The 22,546-nt window shown below is 58.2% G+C and overlaps 1 protein-coding gene across 10 annotated transcripts in view; it reads right to left on the bottom strand.

Moving 5' to 3' along the window:
* FGFR2 (fibroblast growth factor receptor 2) overlaps positions 1-22,546 on the bottom strand; it is an 84,319-nt gene that overhangs the window by 51,086 nt on the left and 10,687 nt on the right. For 5 of the 10 annotated variants that reach the window (XM_081158309.1, XM_081158312.1, XM_081158311.1 and 2 more), the window contains exons 2-4: positions 15,769-16,035; positions 13,527-13,601; positions 3,796-3,965 (exon numbers count right to left, since the gene is read on the bottom strand). In XM_081158309.1, the coding sequence (XP_081014435.1) occupies positions 3,796-3,965; positions 13,527-13,601; positions 15,769-16,035 (512 nt within the window). The remainder of the gene's footprint in view (positions 1-3,795; positions 3,966-13,526; positions 13,602-15,768; positions 16,036-22,546) is intronic. The other 5 variants (XM_081158317.1, XM_081158318.1, XM_081158310.1 and 2 more) reach the window with 2 other exon arrangements.

Below are 22,546 nucleotides of genomic sequence, written 5' to 3'. Positions count from 1 at the left end.
TCTCCTTCTGGCTTTTCTGCATTTAATTGTAATAACTGCCCAGAGCCCCTATGAAATATCTGGCTATAAAGATAACCTCTTCATATTAAAAAAAACACCAGTGCTGTTGTTTAAGATGAAAAACGGTTGCTGCTGCACTGTGGCGACGCTGCGAGGTCGTTTTCAGGGCTGGAGGGCATCAGACGTTCGCGCTGACCCGGCCCATCTTCCCATTTTAAGGACAGATGGCCGGGAGCAGGGAGAGCTCCACCTCGGCCGGCCGAGCCCAAGCAGCGGCATAATTAGGGAGCAGTCGTTCTGCCTCAAGTCGAGCCTTATCGTTCTAAATAAATTAATCCCATCCCACCAGCTTCTGCCCACGTGCTAAGGAAAACAATCATTTGACTCCGTCACCTAACAGTGGCTCCGCACGAGCCTTTGATAAAAAAAAGGCTCACCTACCGAATCCCAAGCAGCTCCATTGGTCATTTTAATTATATATAAAACGAGCTTTCTCTCCCATGATTCTCTCTCTCTCTCTTTGTTAGTTCTCACTTGAGGATATTTTTTCTATTGATCTTTAGAGAGAGTGGAAGGGAAGGAGGGAGACAGACAGAAACACTGATGTGAGAGAGAAACATCAATTGGTTGCCACCCCAACCGGGGCCAGGGAATCGAACCTCAACCCAGGTACGTGCCCTTGACCAGGAATCAAACCTGCGACTTCCGTGCGTAGGCCGGATGCTCCACGGCCGAGCCAGGCCGGCCGGGTGGGGCTTACACCGTAGGGGACGTTCTCCCAGATGAGAGGGCTCTGTCTTTCCCCTTCAGGTCCCAGAAGACTCCGGGGCTCGGTGAGGTCGCGAAGTCGCCAGCATCCCCGCACTGAGCGTCCAGCACCACTGTGGTGCAAGCCCCTGAGTCCAGGTTGACCACCTTGGCCTCCGGCGGGGTGACCCTCCAAGGCCACTCGGACCGACAGCCACAGCCTCTGCTCCGAGAGGAAGCCCAGCAGGGCAGGGAAGGCGCCCCGGGCACTGCCAGCCAGCAGGCCACGTCCCAAAGGGAAGCACCCTCCCTTCGCCCTTTCTTCTTATAAAAAGCAAAACACACTTTAGATTTTTGTTCCCACCCTCCCCTTCGCCCCGAAAATGGCTCCAACATGAGACAACAGGGAGACGGTGGTCATGTCGCCTTCCGGGGCCAGGCTGAGGGACCCTGCCGACGGGGGGGCGGTTTGCTCTGAGCACAGGTGCTGTCGTTTAGCCGAATGTCATCACCGGGCGTCAGAGCCGAGCGGCTGCACCTGCCTCAATCAGGCAGCACCTTCTCATCAGGCCCCTCGGCCTCCCAGCACCTCCGCAATCACTGGCTCCTGTCTGCACAAAGCTCCGTACCCGTAATCACGACACTGGTATTTATTTCGAGACCAGGGGTTTCTGGGGGCTCGCTGGCCCTGTGAACCCATTTCCAAGGCTGTCCGAAGGGAGGACATTTGCTGACCACCAGGATTTTGATGACTATTCTTCTTTTAAAATATGTTTTTATTGATTTTTATTTTTTTAGAGAGAGACAGAGACAGACAGGAACGTCGATCGGCTGCCTCCTGCCGGGGATGGAGCCCGAAACCCAGGCGTGTGCCCTGACCGGGAATCGAACCAGCAACCTCTTGGTTCCCGGGTCGACGCTCAACCGACCGAGCCGCACCAGCCAGGGCTGACCGTCACTCATCGAGGCTGCACCGGCCGTGGTTTCAGAGCGCCTGGTGGTTAGGACAATCCCAGGAGCCACGGTTTCAGAGCTTTACTCGGCCTTTACAACCAGCATCGCCTAATTAAACCTCTGTCTAGTCAGCCTTTAAAAAAAAGCCAACCTTCCAACCTCATTGTGCCCGATCCAAGAAATGAACTAACAGAGGCAATTTGGGCTCCTGCCTCCTGCTTCTACCCATGAGCTGGAGTCGCGAAGGCCCCTGAAGTGGTCCCCTTCCCGGGATCGAAGCAGACGCCACACAAACTACCCGACAGGTGCTCTCGGGCACTTACTCACAGGCTCTCCCCATCGCCCTCTGGGTTTGGCCTCCAGATACTAATTTTTCAATGTTCAAACAAAAGTCAAACATTTCTGCAGACAAAAACAATTCTTTAGAGATGAGTAACTGTGTGGTATTTCTGGAAAGGGCTGCAGGGCACACTCTGGGTGGAGAGAGGCCCATTTAACCACAGCAGCGACGGGCAGAGGCTGCCATAGGTCTCAGGTGATGGCGGCTCAGTTAACACAGGTGAGAGGAGCACCAGGGAGGCCCTGCCAGGCACCTCGCTGCCACCAAGGGGTCTCTCCCGCCTGGTTCCCAAGGACCTGTGGTCTCAGCGGACGTGTCCTCTACCTGACCCGCTGGGCAGGTGTCTCGCGTGGCTCCGTGATCCCCACGTCTCCTGCCCACGTCTCCTGCCAGCCATGCCCCTGGGTCATCTCCTCCCCTAGCGACTTGCTTAACAACAGAGAACAGCAAAGGTGGTGGGAGGCTCCAGGATTAGGTCCCAGAGGCTGTGACTTCCGTCTTCCTCACACTCTCGCCCGGGCTCTTCTCCGCTCGCCCCCAGGAAGCCACGCGGAGAGGCCCACGGGGCAGGGCACTGAAGGTGGCTCTCAGGGTTCCTGAGTCCAACGCCCTGTAAAGAAGTGACCCTGGCAACAAGCGCAGGGTGAGGCTGGAAGCAGGTCCGCCCCCGCCCCAGGTGACCCTGCAGGTGAGAACCCAGCCTTTGCTGAAAACCTAATTCCGGGGAGAGGGGCCTCGACGCAGGACGGCCCCGGGACACACCTGGATCCCCGACTGGGGCAGCGAGAGACAATAAGCTCTGCTGTTTAAAGCCACTGCGTCCTGGGGTAATTTGGGGTAATTTGTTACACAGCAGTAGGTAACTAATAAGCCCATTCTTGTTCCAAAAGCACCAAAGAACCTCATAACGGGGTTCGTGACGTCTTCCCCTGCAATCGGCTCTCAAAGTACTCCGTCCACGCCGAGACCGGGAGACCCCCCATCGCTCTGAGACGCCCTTCCCCAGACTCAGCCCAGCATCCTCCCGGTCGCCCTGATCCCAAGTCTCCCCAAGAGCTGACATCGCCTCCCTGCACGTCTGCAGGGCTGCACTCGCCTGACTCCCCACGTCAGGGTCCTGACGCCCAGATTTTTCTCTGCCTTCCCTGCTGGACCAGGGGTCCCTGTAGCTGGACCTGAGCTTCACCCGGCGTCCAGGGCACTGCTCAATCGACGTTCACTGAATGGACGAACCAAGGCCTGAAGGGCACCTACGGGCACCTCCCAGGAGGTGGGTCCAGTTCACCCCCCAGGGAGTGCGTGCTGAAGACTCATCTCACCAGGGAGCAAGGGGCTGTGGGGACCTGCGCAGATGAAGGACAGGGAGACACGTCTGTCCCCCGGGCAGCAGCCTCTCCTCCTGCGCAACATTTCCTACCCCATCCCCGCCCCGGGCCCGCCCGCCGTTCACACGGCCCCCTCGAGCCGCGCGACCGCGGGCACTTACGCGTCTCCGATCCCACTGCAGTTTCAGTTTTATAGACTGTAAAGCGTATAGAAAACAGACTCTCAACTTTCGACCCCTCTGCCGTTCAACTCGCCTCCTATAAAGAGCCGTGGGAGTGGGGTCTGGCGGAATCACAGGCCCGTCCAGGCTCACGCTGTCTCCCACAGCAAGCACGGAAACGACCGGCCGTGGCCACGCCGGGCTCTCGTTCCGTCCGGCCCCCGCTGGCGTGAGGACTCGCGAAAGTGAACGTGAGACGCGAGCCTACCTTGTAGCCCCCGATCCGATGCTCCTGTTTAAACTCCTTCCCGTTTTTCAGCCACCGCATGGTGGGCGTCGGGTTCCCCCCGGCCGGACAGCGGAACTTGACCGTGTTGGCGGCGGGCACGGCGTGAAGCCGCTTCTCCATCTTTTCCGTGCTGGTCCAGTACGGAGCTCCTGTTTGGAAACAACAGCACAGGGCGGTTGGACGGACGGCCTCACCTCCATCGCCAAGCTCCTCGCAGAAAAGATCGTTCTGTTTTGCATGCGGACGTTTCCAAGACCTCGGGGTACGACTGACCTTAGGAAAGTTTTCCGACACCTGACCCAGCGGAGGTCCCCGGCGGTGGCCTGCTGGTTGGTTTAGGTCTATTAACGGGGGGGAACCTGTTTGAGGAACCTGCCCTCCCTTGATCTCAGGCCCAGAATTTAACGTGTGTCAAATCATGTCTAAAAGGCTACTTCACACACATGACGACACACACGAGAACAGCCACCAAGTCCTCCCAAAACGTGCCGTCTCAGGCGCCACGCCTATGAAATGACCACAGACACGTGAGCTGTGCTCCAAACCCACGTCGGCTTACCCATCGGAGCTTCACTTTATTTCATTTTATTATTATTTTTTTAGTCGTCACCCAAGGGTATTATTTTCATTGATTTTTAGTGAGTGGAAGGGGGAGAGAGAGGGAGAGAAACATTGATGTGAGAGACACATCGGTGGGTTGCCTCCCACATGGGCCCCAACTGGGGCCGGAGACCAAACCTGCAACCGAGGGACCTGCCCTTGACCGGGAATCAAACCCGCAGACCTTCAGGGCTCGAGCCAACGTGCAAACCACACCGGCCAGGGCTGGAGCCTCGCTTGAAAGGATCATCAACAGTTTAACATGATCCTGGCGGATAAAGCCCGTGGAGCATCACGACTTGCCCGGTGCTTTTTATGACGACCAACTAACCACAAGGCACACGGGGCACCTCTTCACCCTTCTCACCTACGTGCCACGGGGGGTGAGCAAAGGTGGTGCCCACAGGATCCAAGACAGAGCAAAGTGAGGCGAAACTGGTCAGTCTGGACACAGAGAGAGAGGCCGCAGGCGGGGAGGGAAGGAGGGAGGAGGGGAGCCCAGGGAGAGGGGCTCATTTCTTCCCTCTGGCCCAGGTACACCTGCACCTGGTGGCCCTTGGGCTTCGGGACCAGACGCCCACAAACACACCCCTTTCTCTTGCAGGGTTCCCCAGGGAGTACTCGACCCCTATTTATCACAAGACTCCCAGGGCCTGGCATTCCTGAAACAACCCCAATCACTTTTATGTTAAAAGAAAAATCCATCGGCAGCCACAGCCACTAAAAAGAAAACCATTCGGCGCACAAAATAAATAATGAGCTTTGTCGCTGCACAAAGACTTTACAGACCTGCCCTAAACGAAAAGGCAGCCTCAGGCGTCTGCCCTCGTGCAGTCTGTTTAGGTAAACACAGAAGCCTGTTCCCCCGAACCCGCCAAATATGAACGGAGCCGGGCTCACAGACAGCATCGGGCACAGCGGAGCGGGTCCCGCGGATGCCCCTTTCTTTCTTACAGAACAGAATCAGCAGACATGCGCTTACCCACCACCAGGCCTGACTCTGACGTTCCCTAAAACGTCAAAAAGTGGGACTTAGCTGAAGGCGCTGGGAATGGCTCTGTCCCGTCACCGGCCTGAGCCGACGGCGAGGCTGCCGCCCACGCGGGGATCGCCCGGGTCACACGCCGTGCAGGCCTGGCACCAGCCCCTGCGTGCGGCACCTCAGGAAGGACTGGAGGGCGGGGGTGAGAGAATTCTGCCGGGATTTCCGGCAGGTGGCCACCTCCCCGGGGAGACGTTCCAGTCACCACAGATGCACCTATACGATCGGCTCCCGCAGAAGAGGCAGCTCGGCCCGTGCGATGGGGTCTGGGCACCTCCTCTGCTCAAGAAAGTAGAAAAGGTCACCTACAGGGCTCGAACCCCGAGCTCAACATTCTCTCTCCCTGGGTAACTGTAAGTCGAGACTCCACAAAGGGGCCGTGGGGCCAAGTTTCCGAGGTTCCCTGTGTGATCGCGATGCCCGGCGCCCCTCTGGGCGAGTGCTGGCGTCACACGGGCACGGGGTGTTTCTGGGACGCGGCCTTCCTTTAATGAGCACGATGCGGAAGGGGGGGATTATTTTCGTATTTTACAATGGCCCTTCCTGGGATATACTGGCTTTATGGGAAGTGTGAAGAACCTGGGAGGTCTAGAAACATAATGAAGTGTAGGAATATTCCTGCGTGTCTCCTGCAGCAGGGGCCTGTGTCCTCTGCAAACTCTTCCTGTCTCCAATATTTCCGGCTGTACCAGCAGCCTGGACACGTGGAAATGCCAGGGCTCCCCCGAAATGCCGTGCAGTGGGGAGAAATGGGGACCAGGCTCCTGACAAACTCCTCGACCTGAGCTCCCCTTTCTCACCAAGGCTGGTGGGCAGCACTCAGAAGGAACTCGGCCTAAACGAATGACCTGCAAACGCGGAGATGACCGCCGCACACGGCAGGTGCTCCGTACGATGTCTGCTCAGCAGCCTTACCCAAAACGAGCCTGCAAGCCAAGGCCACAGCACGCACTCGAGAGAAGTGCGTGGCTCCCCTCTGCACACCCTCCTGGCACAGCCGCAGGGGTATGTGAGCAGTGGGTCAAAGCCGCCTGACAGAGGAGGGGCCGTGAGACAGACCTGCAGCGGCATGAACAGGGAGCTACACTAAAGCAGGACTCAACAAGCTGACCCAGGCGGCAGGCATGGCCCCGTGTCCGACGTTCTCGGCCCTTCTGATGGGATCTGTAGCAAGAGCACGACACTCTCAGTCACTAAATACTAGCAATGGGGTTAAAAGACAGCAAGACCTGCCCAAATAAACAAACCCGTCGTCGAGGTTCATGCCCGCTCGTCTCGCTTTGACTGAAACGGATGCTGTGTGTGAGCAGTAACGCAGATCCTACTTTAACAGCAGACGTCGCTCAAGATGCGGCTGGTGACGCAAGAGCCTTCTAACCAGCCCCACAGGAGCGCCGTCCCTCGAGGCTCCCTCCACACGGGCTCTGCCCACCACCCCCACCCCACGGCGACGACGCATCGGTCCTTTCCTGGGCCACCTCTGTCATCCGCGTGATTACCCATCGCCAGGCGGCTTCCATCCTGAAAAATACTCCTTTCCATGTCTGCCGGCCAGCAAGAGCAGAGCAGCGGCCTGGAAGGTACAACCTGTGGGGTGTCGGGGGGAGGGGAGGGGAGGGGAGGGGAGGGGAGGGGAGGGGAGGGGAGGGGAGGGGAGGGGAGGGGAGGGGAGGGACGGAGGGGAGGGGAGGGGAGGGGAGGGGAGGGGAGGGGAGGGGAGGGGAGGGGAGGGGGGAGGGAGGGAGGGAGGGAGGGAGGGAGGGAGGGAGGGAGGGAGGGAGGGGTGAACGGGCGAACCAGGTGGACATCTGTTCAAAGCTTCAGCTATACAAGGAGGGAGCTGCACTGAATGTTTCGATAAGGACCCTCCCAACTCTAATATTCTTTCCAGGTACCAATATTCCAGGCAGATACTGATTCCGTCAACATATGGTAGGATTAGAGGGTGTGCTGTGACCCTGCAATATAAACTTAATGAGAAAACACGGGCTGCTGAGCCTGCCCTACAAAATCCCCGACACATCCCAGTACTGACATCTAAGGTTTACGGTCTTCTCTCTCCCTGAAACCAAGAAGGGAGAACCCAGCCCAGCAGTTTAAAGAAAAACACGAGGTCCTGTCACCAAAGCGACCTCGGTGACCATCTGGCCCTCGGCCGATGTGATGTCACCCAAAAGGTTAAGTGATTTGATCAAGGTCGCCGGGCACAGCCCGACCGAGCCTCCAGCTCCCCGGGCAGGGCTCTCTCCGCCCCTCCAGGCTGCCCTTTGAACTCTCCCATGGTAATTAAGTCAGAAGTTCAGGATTTACGTGAGCCGTGGCCACTGATGACTGCCAACTGTATTTTTATGGATGCAAAAAATAAAAAAAATAAAACACACACAGCCAGTCTCGGCTCCTAGATTAAGTCTCCCAAACTCCCTAAAGCCCCACTAAGGCCTGTGCCTTAAGTCTATAATTAGGGCCTTTAAAAATATCACTAATCGGGACATTTGAATGCCTTGACCCTGGGTGGAGGGCTGTGTCTGAGCGCCCCCGCCCCGCCCCCATCCCTGCAGTAAGGAGACTGCAGTTCATCTGTTTTCCGTGTTTCACAAACTAAGAGAAAACAAATCTAACAAAACACGGAGGTGGGAGCGAGGGTGTAATGGGGGGGAGGTGCTTTAGTTGAGGAATCTCATTAAATCCACTGACTTGCTGACCACTGAGGCATTCGATAAGAAAAACAGTAAAACGAACCAGGCAAGTGACCGCGTGCGAAACGCCCGATCCCCCGGGAGACCAGCGGCCCTGCGAGAGCTCCCGGGACCTGCCTTCGGGAGAAAGCTCTCCAGGTCCTGGCTTCGCCGCTTATTCCATCGGGCCCACCGGACGGAGCCCCTCACTGGCCTTCGGGACGAAACGCCCAGACCAACTCATGGTGAGCTTTTCACTACACAAAGGAACTTCAGAAAACCTAGGAAGCCTATGTACTGTTCTGTTGCTTTGTTTTCTTTTGTTTTCAATTCTCAGAAACTTAAACATAACTAAGAAACCAACAATTACCGACTTAGATATAATCTCCTCCGAGTGAAAGTCCCAGTTAGAGCAGAGGTGGCTCTAAACCGTTATCAGCAGGAGAATCAACGAGAGGAGTTTGAAATCTTGGGCCAAGGGCCTTCACTTTCGCTAGTTACTTCCAAAAACATTGCCTCTCCCCCCGACACAGGTATGGGCATGGGCTACAGGTCTCGACAGGCCTGAGACCAAAACAGAACATCACCCCGTAGCTCTCCCAGCGGCAGGGATCCCGAGGCAGCTGCCAGTTCTGGTCAAGGAGCCCCCTGAGCTTCCTGTCGCTCGGGACCTGCCCACGAGCCGAGTCTCAGGCGCTTCAGAGACGTTTACCACTTGAACACAAGTGGAGGTAATAACACTCACCCCCCAAAATGGGCAAACGTGGCTATTTTTGCTGCCACGTAACCGTTCAGACACCTAGACAAGGACTGGCTAAATCACGCTTTCCTGTGCTAACGTGTAACGTCAGAACCTTTCGAGGCCCTCAGCCTGGGTGAGTTTCGAAAACCAGCCCTTGAAATGGCCCCTTCTGTCCGGAGAGAGTCTGTTTCACTAGTGGGGACATGCAGCAGTGTGGGGTCCTGGCAGCCAGGCCCGCGAGGCCTCAGGGAACGTCCAGCACCAGTAAGATGCGAGGCCACCAGCGAGGGAGCTGCTGAAGTACCACCTGAGAATGCCCTTCACCCCCGAGAACGCCCTTCACCCCCGAGAACGCCCTTCACCCCCAAGAATGCCCTTCACCCCCGAGAACGCCCTTCACCCCCGAGAACGCCCTTCACCCCCGAGAACGCCCTTCACCCCCGAGAATGCCCTTCACCCCTGAGAATGCCTTCACCCCTGAGAATGGCCTTCACCCCTGAAAATGCCCTTCACCCCCGAGAATGCCCTTCACCCCCGAGAATGCCTTCACCCCTGAGAATGCCCTTCACCCCTGAGAATGCCCTTCACCCCTGAGAATGCCTTCACCCCTGAGAATGCCCTTCACCCCGGAGAATGCCCTTCACCCCCGAGAATGCCCTTCACCCCGAGAATGCCCTTCACCCCGAGAATGTCCTTCACCCGAGAATGTCCTTCACCCCTGAGAATGCCCTTCACCCTGGAGAATGCCCTTCACCCCCGAGAATGCCCTTCACCCCCGAGAATGCCCTTCACCCCGAGAATGCCCTTCACCCGAGAATGCCCTTCACCCCTGAGAACGCCCTTCACCCCTGTGATGGAAGAACCTGACCTAAGAGGGTGGGGAAAGACAGGCCGATCGAACCAGCACTGCAGGGTTTCAAAGCCGGGCAACAGGGCGGTGGGCAGATGCTGTATGTTACATCGGGTCTCAGCGCCAATCAGTTTGGAAAACCCTGAGCAAGGGCAGAACTAAACGTGATTCACTGCAGAGCACATCAGAGCTTCAGTTATGCTGATGGCACCGTGAGTCTCCAAGAAAGGGTCCCAGTAACAGGTATTTTCCAAATTCACATAAAAATACAACCCATTTTTAACAGAGAGTTATTGTGGGCTAGCTCACTCTCTTCACGTAGACGCGTTTTTAAGGAGATCCTTCAAAGATGGGTGCGAAGGCTAATTCCAGAAAACGTTCACTCAGCACCCAGGCGGGTCCTTGCCCTCCAGAAGCCCAGCCAGCGGGGAGGTGGGTCCGAGACGCTTCTCGATAACCACGCTCGAAGGACGAACAGAAAAGGACCCGCAAAACCGAGGGACTCGGTCACAGGGGAGCCCCTCTTTGACTTGGGCTCAAACAAGGAGGGAGAAGTTAAGACCAACCTGAGCACTGCCAGTCATGCCCACAGAGACCAAACCAGGCCTCGACGGGAAGGGTGCCAGTGCCGGGGCCAAAGTTCGACCAATCCTGCCTTAACTTCTGGCCTTCCTTCTTGCCACCACATCACACTCTCTGAGGTCTGCAGAGAATCTGAAAACTCTACCAGGCAGGTAAGCTGGCCTTTTATATGGTCAACCACCAAAATTAATTAACAAACAGGCAGAGGGAATATAAAATAACCTGCAATGCACAGGGTGTCCCCAAAGAATGCACACACACTTTAACAGCTGGTAACTCAATTTTGAAAGTGAAATGCATTTTAATAAACACCGCCTTTATAAAATACATATACTTTACTCAAAGCGTGTATATACATTTTGAGAAAACACCCTGTGTTTTCAAGCCATGAGATAAGAGACCTGACATCTACCCACCCAGAGAGAAAAAGAGCCCAGCAGCATCACTGTGAGCCCAGGGTCCTGGGGGCATCGTGTGTTAACCTCACTGGAGAGGAACTTTCAGATGCACCCCAGTGGCATCTCCAGACAGTCAGAAGGCACCAGAGGAATCACGCTGGACGCGTGGGTGGTTTCCAGGAGGCTGGAACACAAAGAATTCGGTGCTTCTGCAATTTTCCCTATTAATCGGGTCAGGCGCTTGACATCTGAGGTGGCACAAATCGTTAAATGGCAACATCCCTTGCCCGCCTGGCCAGTCCCCCGGCCACGGCATTCCCCTGTCCACACAGGCTGCAGCTGCTTAATCTCGGCCACCCCGGGCTGCACCTGTGCAGTGACCAGCCTAATCACCCAAACAGATGGCAGAGGCCGCGCAGCCAGCTGAGCGCCGCTATCGCTTCAAATCACGTCTAAGGTTTCACAGCACCGTTCAGTCGGCTCCCGACGGCAGTCTCTCCTGGGTACAGCTAACACCAGCCCCTAATCGCCGCAGAGCACCCACCTCGGGGCAGAGTGGGTGTCATTCGAGAGCTGATTACAGAGCACCCTGGTGGCGAGGTGAAGGGGTGGCGATTCACTCGATGAGGGCTGGCGTTCATGAAACGGAGCCCTCCACGCCCCACCCGGCCCTTCCGCAGGGGCACCGGGCAGTCGGGGCTGGTGCCCAGGGTGAAAACCCGGAGGTCTGTGGCAGGTGTCCCTGTGAATCAGCTCGCTCAGCCTACCTGTTACATAGCCTCTACCTTGCCGTTACGTGGTATTGCCCAGGTATTGATTAGCATATTGATCAGGACGGGCAGGCATCGGACCCATCCCCAGGACAGCGCAGGGCCCAGGCATGCCAACACCACCGAGCTGACAGAATCTGACGTCCCCAATCAGTAGCAATGACACCCCCACGCGGGTACCGCTTCAGGGCCGTAAACAACAGCGCCAGCCTCCTCACTCCACCCCTCACCCCCCGGGGACTGGCCGAGGGGCTCTACAATCTGCCAGGCAACGGGCCCACAGCTGAGTCGCCGCTTTGCCTCTTGCTCACTGATTCATGGATTTCCACTCAATAAAACAGGACTGACTCCTCTGTACCCTACTGGGTTGCGGGGATCCTGACTGCGCCAGGAGCCAGCGCGGAGCCGGACCTCGTGATCACCGCCACAGTCACTCGCTGCCTCCCCTGCAGAGCCAGGGAACTAATGAGAAGTGAGTGATGTCTTCTGAGGCACCAGGGCTCTATGATTAAACTGTAATAACCTCATTAGAGGCTGGTAGGGATCACAGAGGAAAGCACTTTCACTCACCGACTCCCCGCTGTTTTATGAGCAGCATCCCGAACACTAACCCCCTGTTTGGGGCAGATCTGTGCATGTGAATCCCTGAGCCCGTGGTTCTCACCCTTGAGTGCCTAGAGTCACCCCCGAGTTTCTAACCAGCGGGCTGGGCGGGGCCCGAGATGTTCATTCCTAACAAGTTCTCAGGTGAAGCTGACGCCGCCGTGAGCCAGGCCCCAGGCTTTCTCTCGCCAGAAAGTAAAGACTATAGAAACCAAAGCATTTCCCTTTTCACCCAAGCTGCTAGGAGACTCAGGGACAAATCCGACTCCCCACTTAAGAAACGCGTTACCCCCGGTGCCTGACAAGACCGATTTTCCCTTCTTCCTCTAAAAAGCTCTGGGCCCACTTTAATAGCTAATTGTCTTTATTCAGGCCTTGTTTAAACAGCAAACTGACTGAAATCCTTTTGAGAAAATGCAGAATATGAATCTGAGCGATGAACACCCACGACTAACATAAAATCACCTTGGGAACATTTCCAGCCATGATCATGTTATTGGAAAATACACCTAACTCTGTATTTTATCTTTTTTTAGAGAGAGAGCGGGGGGGGGGGGGCATTGATCGACACCTCAGTGCGTGGGCAGACGCTCTGACCACCGGGCCACACCAGCCAGGGCAACAGTTCATATTCTTTGCTCAGCACGCACAGTGCTTTTCTGGGCATTGCACAGACATGAACTCGTCTAATCATCGCCACCACCCCATCGGGTCCTGTTATTCCCGTGTTACAGCTGAAGAAACTGAGGCACGGAATTAAATCACCGGCCCAGGTCGCCCAACTCAGAAGCGGAGGCGCAGGATTGGAACCCCGGCTGCCCAGCTCCGAGCGGCCGCCCTCTGACCCGCCGAGCAGAGCCTCCTACCGGCAGCGCCTGGCATTAGCTGCCTTTAAATAAGCCGACGGCACTCGCTGGCCCCGTGTTCCCTGCGGCGTGAGGCTCACTCTCCTGCTCTGCTCAGCACCGAGTCATGTTTTAAAAGCCACGGTTTCTCGGCCTCGGCACCTCCAGGTCAGCCTCAGTTGTGGGCCCGTCGTCTACACTGTCAGATGTTTCAGCAGCACCTCCGGCCTCCACCCACGAGATGCCACCAACATCCCCGCCGCCCGTTGTAACCACCAAACGTGGCCCGGGGAGGGGGGGGACCACTGGGTGGCCAGGCGCCGTCCACCGTTGTGAAGAAAACCAGGATGTTCTGTAGTTTCACTGGGTCTCCCCACAGCGGGAAACCGAGGGGAGAGAGGAAACCGAGGCAAGAAAAGTCCGACTGCTTTCAAGAGAGTGGCTGGCGGACACGGTACGGAAGGACAGACGGCAGAGCAGGGCGCGCGCAACACGGCTGATTCCGACCCGAGAGCCGGGCAGCCGCAGGTCGCGAGGTCGACGGGCAGGGCCGAGCGGCCGCCGGGCGCCCCTCCCCGGGGCCTCGGGGCGGCGGCTACTTACTTTTGTTACTGTTGTCGCTGGGAACGTCCTCGGAGCCCTCGGTGTCATCCTCGTCGTCCCCGGAGGAGATGGCGTCTGCATGCGAAAGAACATACCCGTGGGTGGGTGGGTGCTGAGCAAGAGGCTGCGATCACCTCCCGCCTGGTCCTGGGGACAGGGACAGGGACAGGCTGCTGTCACCTCCCGCCTGGTCCTGGGGACAGGGACAGGGACAGGCTGCTGTCACCTCCCGCCTGGTCCTGGGGACAGGGACAGGGACAGGGACAGGGACAGACTGCTGTCACCTCCCGCCTCGTCCTGGGGACAGGGACAGGGACAGGCTGCTGTCACCTCCTGCCTCATCCTGGGGACAGGGACAGGGACAGGGACAGGGACAGGCTGCTGTCACCTCCCGCCTCGTCCTGGGGACAGGGACAGGGACAGGCTGCGGTCACCTCCCGCCTCGTCCTGGGGACAGGGACAGGGACAGGCTGCTGTCACCTCCCGCCTCGTCCTGGGGACAGGGACAGGCTGCTGTCACCTCCCGCCTGGTCCTCGGGGACAGGGACAGGGACAGGCTACTGTCACCTCCGCCTGGTCCTCGGGGACAGGGACAGGGACAGGCTGCTGTCACCTCCCGCCTGGTCCTGGGGACAGGGACAGGGACAGGCTGCTGTCACCTCCCGCCTCGTCCTGGGGACAGGGACAGGGACAGGCTACTGTCACCTCCGCCTGGTCCTCGGGGACAGGGACAGGGACAGGCTGCTGTCACCTCCCGCCTCGTCCTGGGGACAGGGACAGGCTGCTGTCACCTCCCGCCTCGTCCTGGGGACAGGGACAGGGACAGGCTGCTGTCACCTCCCGCCTCGTCCTGGGGACAGGGACAGGGACAGGCTACTGTCACCTCCGCCTGGTCCTCGGGGACAGGGACAGGGACAGGCTACTGTCACCTCCGCCTGGTCCTCGGGGACAGGGACAGGCTGCTGTCACCTCCGCCTGGTCCTCGGGGACAGGGACAGGGACAGGCTACTGTCACCTCCGCCTGGTCCTCGGGGACAGGGACAGGCTGCTGTCACCTCCGCCTCGTCCTGGGGACAGGGACAGGGACAGGCTACTGTCACCTCCGCCTGGTCCTCGGGGACAGGGACAGGCTGCTGTCACCTCTGCCTCGTCCTGGGGACAGGGACAGGCTGCTGTCACCTCCGCCTGGTCCTCGGGGACAGGGACAGGCTGCTGTCACCTCCCGCCTCGTCCTGGGGACAGGGACAGGGACAGGCTGCTGTCACCTCCCGCCTCGTCCTGGGGACAGGGACAGGCTGCTGTCACCTCCCGCCTGGTCCTCGGGGACAGGGACAGGCTGCTGTCACCTCCCGCCTCGTCCTTGGGGACAGGGACAGGCTGCTGTCACCTCCGCCTAGTCCTCGGGGACAGGGACAGGGACAGGCTGCTGTCACCTCTGCCTTGTCCTGGGGGCAGGGACAGGGACAGGGACAGGCTGCTGTCACCTCCCGCCTCGTCCTGGGGGCAGGGGCGCCAACAGCCCAGGGGCCCAGGCGACAAGCCTGAGGCCGCGTTTAGCTGAGCTGGTCTTGGGGCCTAAACTCCCCCCCGTGGGGACAGCGGCCTGATTACGATCCTGTGTTTGCTGCTCTCGGGCATCTAACCGTCTCCTGAAGCTGGACATGCAGAAGCTGGACTGGTCCCCAGGTCCCCGCAAGCTTCCGATTGCATGCAACCCACAGATCCTCCCAGCAAGACCTCGCAGCACCCGGGGTCCCCTCCGAGGAAGGGACTCGCCCCCGAGGGAAGCTCAGGCCCCGTGTGACCGTGGGCCGGTCACTAACGTTCTGAAAACAAAACTTTAAACTCGGCCACCAAGCAGGGGGCCTGCGCAGTCCCCCGCACGGCAGGGAAGAAAAATCGAGGAGAGAAACGCAAATTTTAATGAAAGGAATCAGGAATCTCCAGCATCCAAATTTGAGTCCTACACGCTGAATGCCAGGGATGCGGGGGGGGGATGTGCTCTCACTTGTGTGAAAGTGCGCTGTCCTCGCAGAAAATGTTCCTCTGCACATCAGAACCCATCGTTTCTAAGGACCAGCCCCTTGACCTGCTAGGTCCCCAGGATAAACTTCAACAGCAGGTAAATAGCAAACTGTGAAGCTCTGTGCCCGGCCCCCAGGGAGCAGATCCCATCGTGATTTCACTTGCCCCGGAAAACGCTACAGAGAAGAGGGAGCAGGGGGCTCGCGGGCCGACTCACCTGTGACATTCACCACGAAGTAGACAGTCTCACTGTCTACCGTCCTAGCGGCGGAACAAGCATAGAGGCCGGAGTCGCCAGGCGCGGCGCCTCTTATCTGCAAGTACTCCCCAATAAGCACTGTCCTATTGCTGGGCCCCAAGTGTACCCCATCCTTAGTCCAACTGATCAGGGCGGCATCTCTCAACCGGCAGCGCAACTCTAGCGACTCCCCGGGCGCAGCCACGTAAACTTCTGGTTGGGAGATTTGGTATTTGGTTGGTGGCTCTGCAGAAAGTGGGAGAGAGAAGGTGGAGACAGGTGGGAAGGAGTGGAAGACAGAACGTCCAACGCAGGCCAGTGGAGGCCCCTCTAGTCCCAGGACAGCAGTTCTTGCTTTGCAAAGGGCCCCAGCAGGCTGGCCTCTCCCCGCCACCCCAGGGGGCCAGGGCCCCCAGGAAGCCCGCACGCGGCCCTTGGGCACAGAGCTGAGGACCTGAAACAAGCCGAGGAAGCACCCAGCACAAGCTGCCCCACGTAGTGACCACACACAAGGCTTTAACCCTGAACCCGAAACCCAGCGCGGAAGGGTGTTGCCCAAGAAAACTGAAGTCGACGGTCAATCCACAGCCTGCCTGCAGCGCAGTCCGCAGATTCCGTCGTAAGGACGTGTGGTTTTATGTGTTTTAGAAACTTTTCATTCAACATAGCTGCATGGCTGTGTCCACGGGCACGCACATGCATGCACCCTCCTGCCCACAAGCATGCACACACGCGTGCACACATGCGCGCGCACACCTATTGACCACGCTGGACTTGGCCTGTCGTCACAGGGCTGAGCTTCTGAAAACGCCTCACACTCAACACACGCTAACGGTCGGGTCCTTCCACAAAGCTGCTGAGTTTCCAGGAGCTCTCGGGCTCAGACTGGAACTTTGCTCGACTGAAGGGTAAATTCTGTGCTGGGTGAGCTGGGACAAGCGGTTTTTCTTAACGTGATACAAGCCTACACCAAAAGCACTACGTGAAACGCACGAGACAGCCAAGAGGTGGTCTCCACGGTACTTAAACAGACCCAGAACCGAAGCCACTGAGCTCTGCACGCCAGACACTCCACACAGCCCATGCTAAAGGCTGGCCCCTCCCTGCCCGCCTCGGGGTGAGGCAGGAGGGACGTGGACCCACCCCTCCTCTGCCATCTGCCCACGTCACCACCAGCTCCTGGGGACAGCCCACCTTCCCGTTGAATGTGTCCTGTCTCCTGAGGAAACACCAAGATCCCAGAGGGGGACTTGGGTCTCGTGGCTGTTTGTGGGTCCCTCCCTCCACAAGGGCCACCCCGGCATATTCGTGGAAGGCGGCCCGTGTTGATCACCATGGTTTTCCTGGCACACGGCCTGCTCCCTGTGCGTAATGAAGCTGCTTGCTGTCACTGTGCGGGGCTGTCACCGCGGTATGATCTCGGGGTGAAGAGTTGCTTACAAGACCCCCGGCCTGAAAAGCGACCGTCTCGCCCTTTACAGAAGGTTTGCCGACCTCTGCATAGGATGGTCAGAGACGGCTTCTCCAAAGAGAAGGACAGGTGATGTGGCAAAGATACTGCTGGGAACACGGTCGGAAGGGCCTCAGGCGGCGCCTCCCGAGCCTGTTGACCCCTGACGCAACTGAGCCGAGTGACTGATCGATGTATTTTGAACTCTGGATCCTGAGCAGAAAGGGGAGAGGAAGAGACGACTGGGACAGAGGGCCGGGGGTGGGAGAGGGGGAGGAAACAGAACTCAGCTTGACCCCGAGTCTCAGGCCGTCTCCAGCATCCTAGTCACAGATTCACTCAAGGTCAGAACTGCCGGCCGAGCACCACCCAGTCCAGCCCTATTGACATCCTGTCGGGGCAGAGCTCAGATGTCCTCTGGGTCCCCCGTTTCCAACAACTAACCGCGGAAACAGCACACACCATGTCAGAATGAACTTACAATAATCAGCCTGGGCCACAAAATAATATTTATTAGCACTACGTCAGGTGACCTGCAGGTCACCAAGGATGTCACGGGACCGGCTCTCCTCCGAGTCAGTCTGGCCATCAGGAGATTCCTGCGCAGGGGAGCCGCTGGGCACACACGGAGAGACAGGGCCCCCGGCAGCCTGCCCGCCCTGGCCTGGCCTCAGAGAGAAGCCGGGTCCCTGCGTCCTGGGGGCAGCGGAGGCTCTAAGACTGTGTGACAAATGAAGAGAAGCGCGACACTGGCAATCAGGATGCAGTAGAATCTCTCCCGACACAGGTGGAGTTGCGATTTCTCTGTTTTTAAAGAAAATCATTTCACAGGGGATCCTTGCCTTCCCCTGAAACAGCTAAGCCTCCCAGTCTCGCCGAAACTAGTGCGCCTGAGATGCTGGACCCGTGTCCCCAAGAGGACACCAGGCCCTGTGGGCTGGAAGAGCAGGTTGGTGCAGCGAGGCCTCGAGGACCCAAGGAGCCAACCAACGGGAGCCTGATCCTCTGACCTGCACCTCGTTAGGCCCCGACGGTCGGGGTGACGGCCGGGGTCGCTGTCCCCGCGCCTGGCAGCCTCCCTAACAGGCGGGCGCCTCGCCCGACTCCACCAAGGTGAGCGGCCTGCTCTGTAAAATGACAATAGTTGGCTCAGAGCAAAGAACCCCCCGGGAGGTTTAAACAATATTACCATCTCCCGCCTTATTTTTCCTGGTGCTACCACGTGCTTTTAAGCTTTCTGATTTGGGGGAGCAGGGAGAAACCCCCACGGAGCGCACCGTGGGCAGACAACTCCCTCAGCCCTTCTCACCCAGGCACGGAGGGAAGGCTCCGGAAGCCACCCTGCTCCGCACCGAGCGCTCCTGCAGAGCCGCCACACACGTGTTCCCAGCGTCTGTCCCGGTGGGAACTGACGTCTGAAAAGGAGCGAGGGAGCTGGAACGAGCACACGGGCGTGTCCGACGCTCCCTGCCCCTGTGACCTCAAGCTGCTGGACGCACAGGCCGAGTTTACCTTCTGGGAGGCTCACGCCCGCTTCTCCTCGCTGCCGCCCCACAACCAACCGGGGGGGCTCGAGCCTCCACGGGAACTCGGTCCCCAGAAGTTTCAACCACGTGACAAGTGCCAGCAGCACAGGGGTCAGCTTCTCTCCGATAAACTGTCGGCTCTGCTATTTCACAGCAGCAGGGAGAGACGGATGCTTCCCCAACGGGTCAGAAACGGAAGGTGTGCGTCCCCTGCACAGACCAAGCCCTGCCCTGAGCTGGGGCCCCTCCCCTCCCCTCCCCTAAAAACTCCTCAGGCCCTTGTCTCTGGGAAGCTAATGGGGAACTGAGCGGAGGGGCCTCCACCAGGGAGAAGGAGCCTGAGGCAGGGCTACCTCGCTTTCCAAGTCCCCTGGCCGATCGGGGTAGGAGAGTCACGCCCTCACGTCTCCGTGTGATGTCACACCGATGTCACTAGCTCATGAATCTGCCTCTCGGTGACACACACGAGGAACGGATTCTCCGTGCATGAGCGGGGCCCTAATGGGGAACTCTCGTGAGATCCGGAAAGGCTGTGACTTATGGGACCTCGTCGCACATACCCCGCCGGGCACCCAGCGTGGTCCTCTCCCCGCCGATGTCATCTCGAGACAGCCGGGGCCGGGGCGCTGAATGAGCTATTTCAGGTAACACTCTGGGTTGCCAAGCCCGCGATAGCAGCACTTCAGGCTGTCACTTTTTATAATGTTTGCCTATAAACTTCTGCCGTGTGGTTTTTGAAATGGCTCCCAAATGCAAACAGAGAACAGATGGGAGGCCCGCGTCCCGCCCGGTCCAATCGCGTCGTGGGGCGCGGACGACAGACTTAAACTGTTAGGGAAGAGAAGGCAGTTTGCGCCCCGGGACAGCTCCCTGCGTCGCATTTCACAAACCGAGCCTCTTCTGGGGTCTCCTCCAGACGGTGTCTCCCCAAAGGTCAAGATTCATCAGAGCTGAGAAACGGGAACCCCGGCTTCAAGCACACAGCGGGGTCACCCTGGAACGCATCCCCCAAGGCTTCTCCCTCTCAGAAAGTCAGGGTGCTCAGGCCCCCAACACACCCCTGCAGGAAGGGGAGAAGGGGGGGCAGGCGCCAGGCAGGGGAGTGTAAACGCAGCGGAGCCCGACCTGCTAGGGGCGTGGGCTGCGGGGAGAAGCCTGGCTAGGCTCCCACGGGACCTCGAACTGGGCGCCTGGGGCCAGAGCAGGAAGACGGCCTTGGGTTCCTGGGGCCTCCCTGACATTCTGGCACCTGGGACAAGAGAACCCCCATCGCTGCTGTGGGGCTGCCGCGTCCCCGCAGAGAAGCAGAGGGAAGCTGCGACTGGCACTGCAGGGTCACAGGGCACGAGACCAGGCAGGTGACCGGAGGCTGGTCCTGTCTGTCCCGGTTCACCTGGTCATTACGTGGCCTGGAGGGGCCACACCAGGCCCTGGGAAGAGCTTTCAACTGGCTGGCCCCCGATTTCCCGTTCATCAGAAGGGAATATGGAACCCTCATGTCCACGGCACCCCGGAAGCGTTCTTCACGAGCATGAGTGGGGGGAGTCTGGACAGACAGACACTCGTCAGTGTTTCACAGCATCGGGGCTTCAGAAGAGAGGACCCCCACTTTCCACTGGCACAGTTTCCATCTGGTTGGCATCAAAATTTACCAACAGAAAGAGATAAAAGTACTGAGGTCTCACAATCACGTCAGAAATGACCGTCCCCGTGAGCCCTGGCCCGGGGCTCCGCAGACACACGGACAACGAAGACAGAGACGGAGCGGCTGCTCCAGCTCAGACGCCCCCGGAGCCTCCGCGTTACAAGAACAGACTCGCAGGAGAGCAAAACCGACACCAAACGGCGCCTTATAAGGAAGGCGGAGGTGCCACTCGTTCTTAAGGGGGGGCAACTACTCTGCACAGTTTAAAAGATGAGAGGTCTCCGCCTCAAGACACACGGCCCGACGCAAAGACGGCGGACAGAAAGGAGTCACGGGCCCGGCCTGGGCGGCTCAGGGGGCTGGAGTGTCGGCCGAAACGCCAACGTTCTGTCAGTCCCAGGACCTCAACGTATACAGGCTGCTCCAAAAATGTACAACACGCTTTGGATAATTGTAAAGGCAGATTTCATTTTCAAAACTGAGCTATCAGCTGTTAAAGGGTGTATACATTTTTGGGGACACCCTGTTGTTTAGTGGTTCACCACCTGATGTCATTCTGTTCACATGTGTGTGCATGTGGGGGGTATGTGGGGGTGTGCGTGTGCATGTGGGGGTGCATGGGGGGGTATGTGGGGGGGTGCATGTGTGTGGGGGTGCAGCACACACATGTACGAAGAACAGGAACATTTCACGGAGGTCTTCTCGTCCTCTGGGAGCCTCCTGACCTGCCTGTATCTGTGGATGTGCTGTATTCTGTTCGCATGTGTGTGCACGTGTGTAGGGGGTGCATGTGTGTGCATGTGCACACCACCCCTACGTCCGGTCTCCTCCGTCCCCGCAGCTCCCCACCCCCACATCAATGCCACTCAAGTCCCTGCTTGCAGGTCATATTCCTACCTGCCAAGGGGCCGCACCACCTGGATGTCCATAGAGCCTTATCGAAAACAAGCAAGTGACCTTCCACCTCTCCTCCTGTGGCCTCTTGCTGGAGTCGGCAGGTTTTAGTGACTCAAGCTCGCGGTCAAAGCCCCTCTCCTCCCTCTGGCCTCTCGTCCCACCAGGGCCCACATCCTCTCCCCTGTTAATTCTGCCTCGAAAGCAGCTCTCAAAAGACAGCAACGCCTCCACCATCTCTCCAAATGGCCTCTGCCAGCCCCTAGCCCACCACCCAGGTCCACACCATGGGCCCACCATGGTCCACCAGACCTATCTCCTGAAAAGCAAATCTAACCTCCACTTTAAAAAAAGGGCACAGACCCCCCCACACACACCCCAACAGGGTAACACCGCGGAGCATCACCTGCACTAAGGCCTGTGCTGCTGGCCCCAGGCCCATCCCACCCTCTCCCCTTCTCAGCCTGGGTTCCTGTCCACACAGGCACTGTTCCGATACTCTGCCTGGCAAGCTCCTACTCAGCCTTCAAAGCCCAGCTCAAATATCATTTCCTCTGTGAAAATTCCTGATTCCCATTAAAACAGGCAGCACTGCTCCCATCTCCAAGACGCCTTGGTCTCTGTCTCTCCACCTGGTTCATGCACAACCAAACCTAGTCTTCCTCCCTCACCCACCCACTCCACCTGAGGGCTTGCAAAGGGGGATCAGGGCAGCGCTCAGACCTTATTTTGCATACAGACCACCCGGACAGTTTGTTAAAACACAGCTTCCAAAGTTTCTGGGTCCGAAGGAATGGAGTGGGGTCAGGGATTCTGACAGGTTCCCAGGTTCCCACAGGTTCCCAGGTAACGCTGAAGGTGTTGGTCCAAGGGCCACACTGTGAGGTCAGCTCCATGTCCACCTGGACGGCCCTTCACACCACTGAACATCGGAGTCCTGGTTTATAGAGCAGGCTACAGGCTGGCCTACTGCCGGCCAAGGTCACCACAAGGACAAAGCCACAGGCTGCCTGGGAAGGCCTTTGTAAGCCCTCCAGTGGGGGGCGCATCCGAGAGAAAGCATCCCTCGCCTCTGCGGGGGTCCCCTGCCTGCCTGCCTGCCTGCGCTCAGCCCCGGCCAGGGCGGCCTGGCTCCCTGTTTGTGGGTTGTAGATTAATACTGATCAGCAGACTGTTTTTGTCCAACCACATGGGAACCTCAATTTGCATTCCTCAGACTTTAAAACAGGGTTTTCTTTCAAA

Source organism: Miniopterus schreibersii (assembly GCF_964146895.1).
Source record: "Miniopterus schreibersii genome assembly, chromosome: 14".
Classification (NCBI taxonomy): Eukaryota; Metazoa; Chordata; class Mammalia; order Chiroptera; family Miniopteridae; genus Miniopterus; species Miniopterus schreibersii.
Note: the sequence above shows the minus strand (reverse complement) of the source record. Positions and strands in the feature narration are given on the sequence as shown.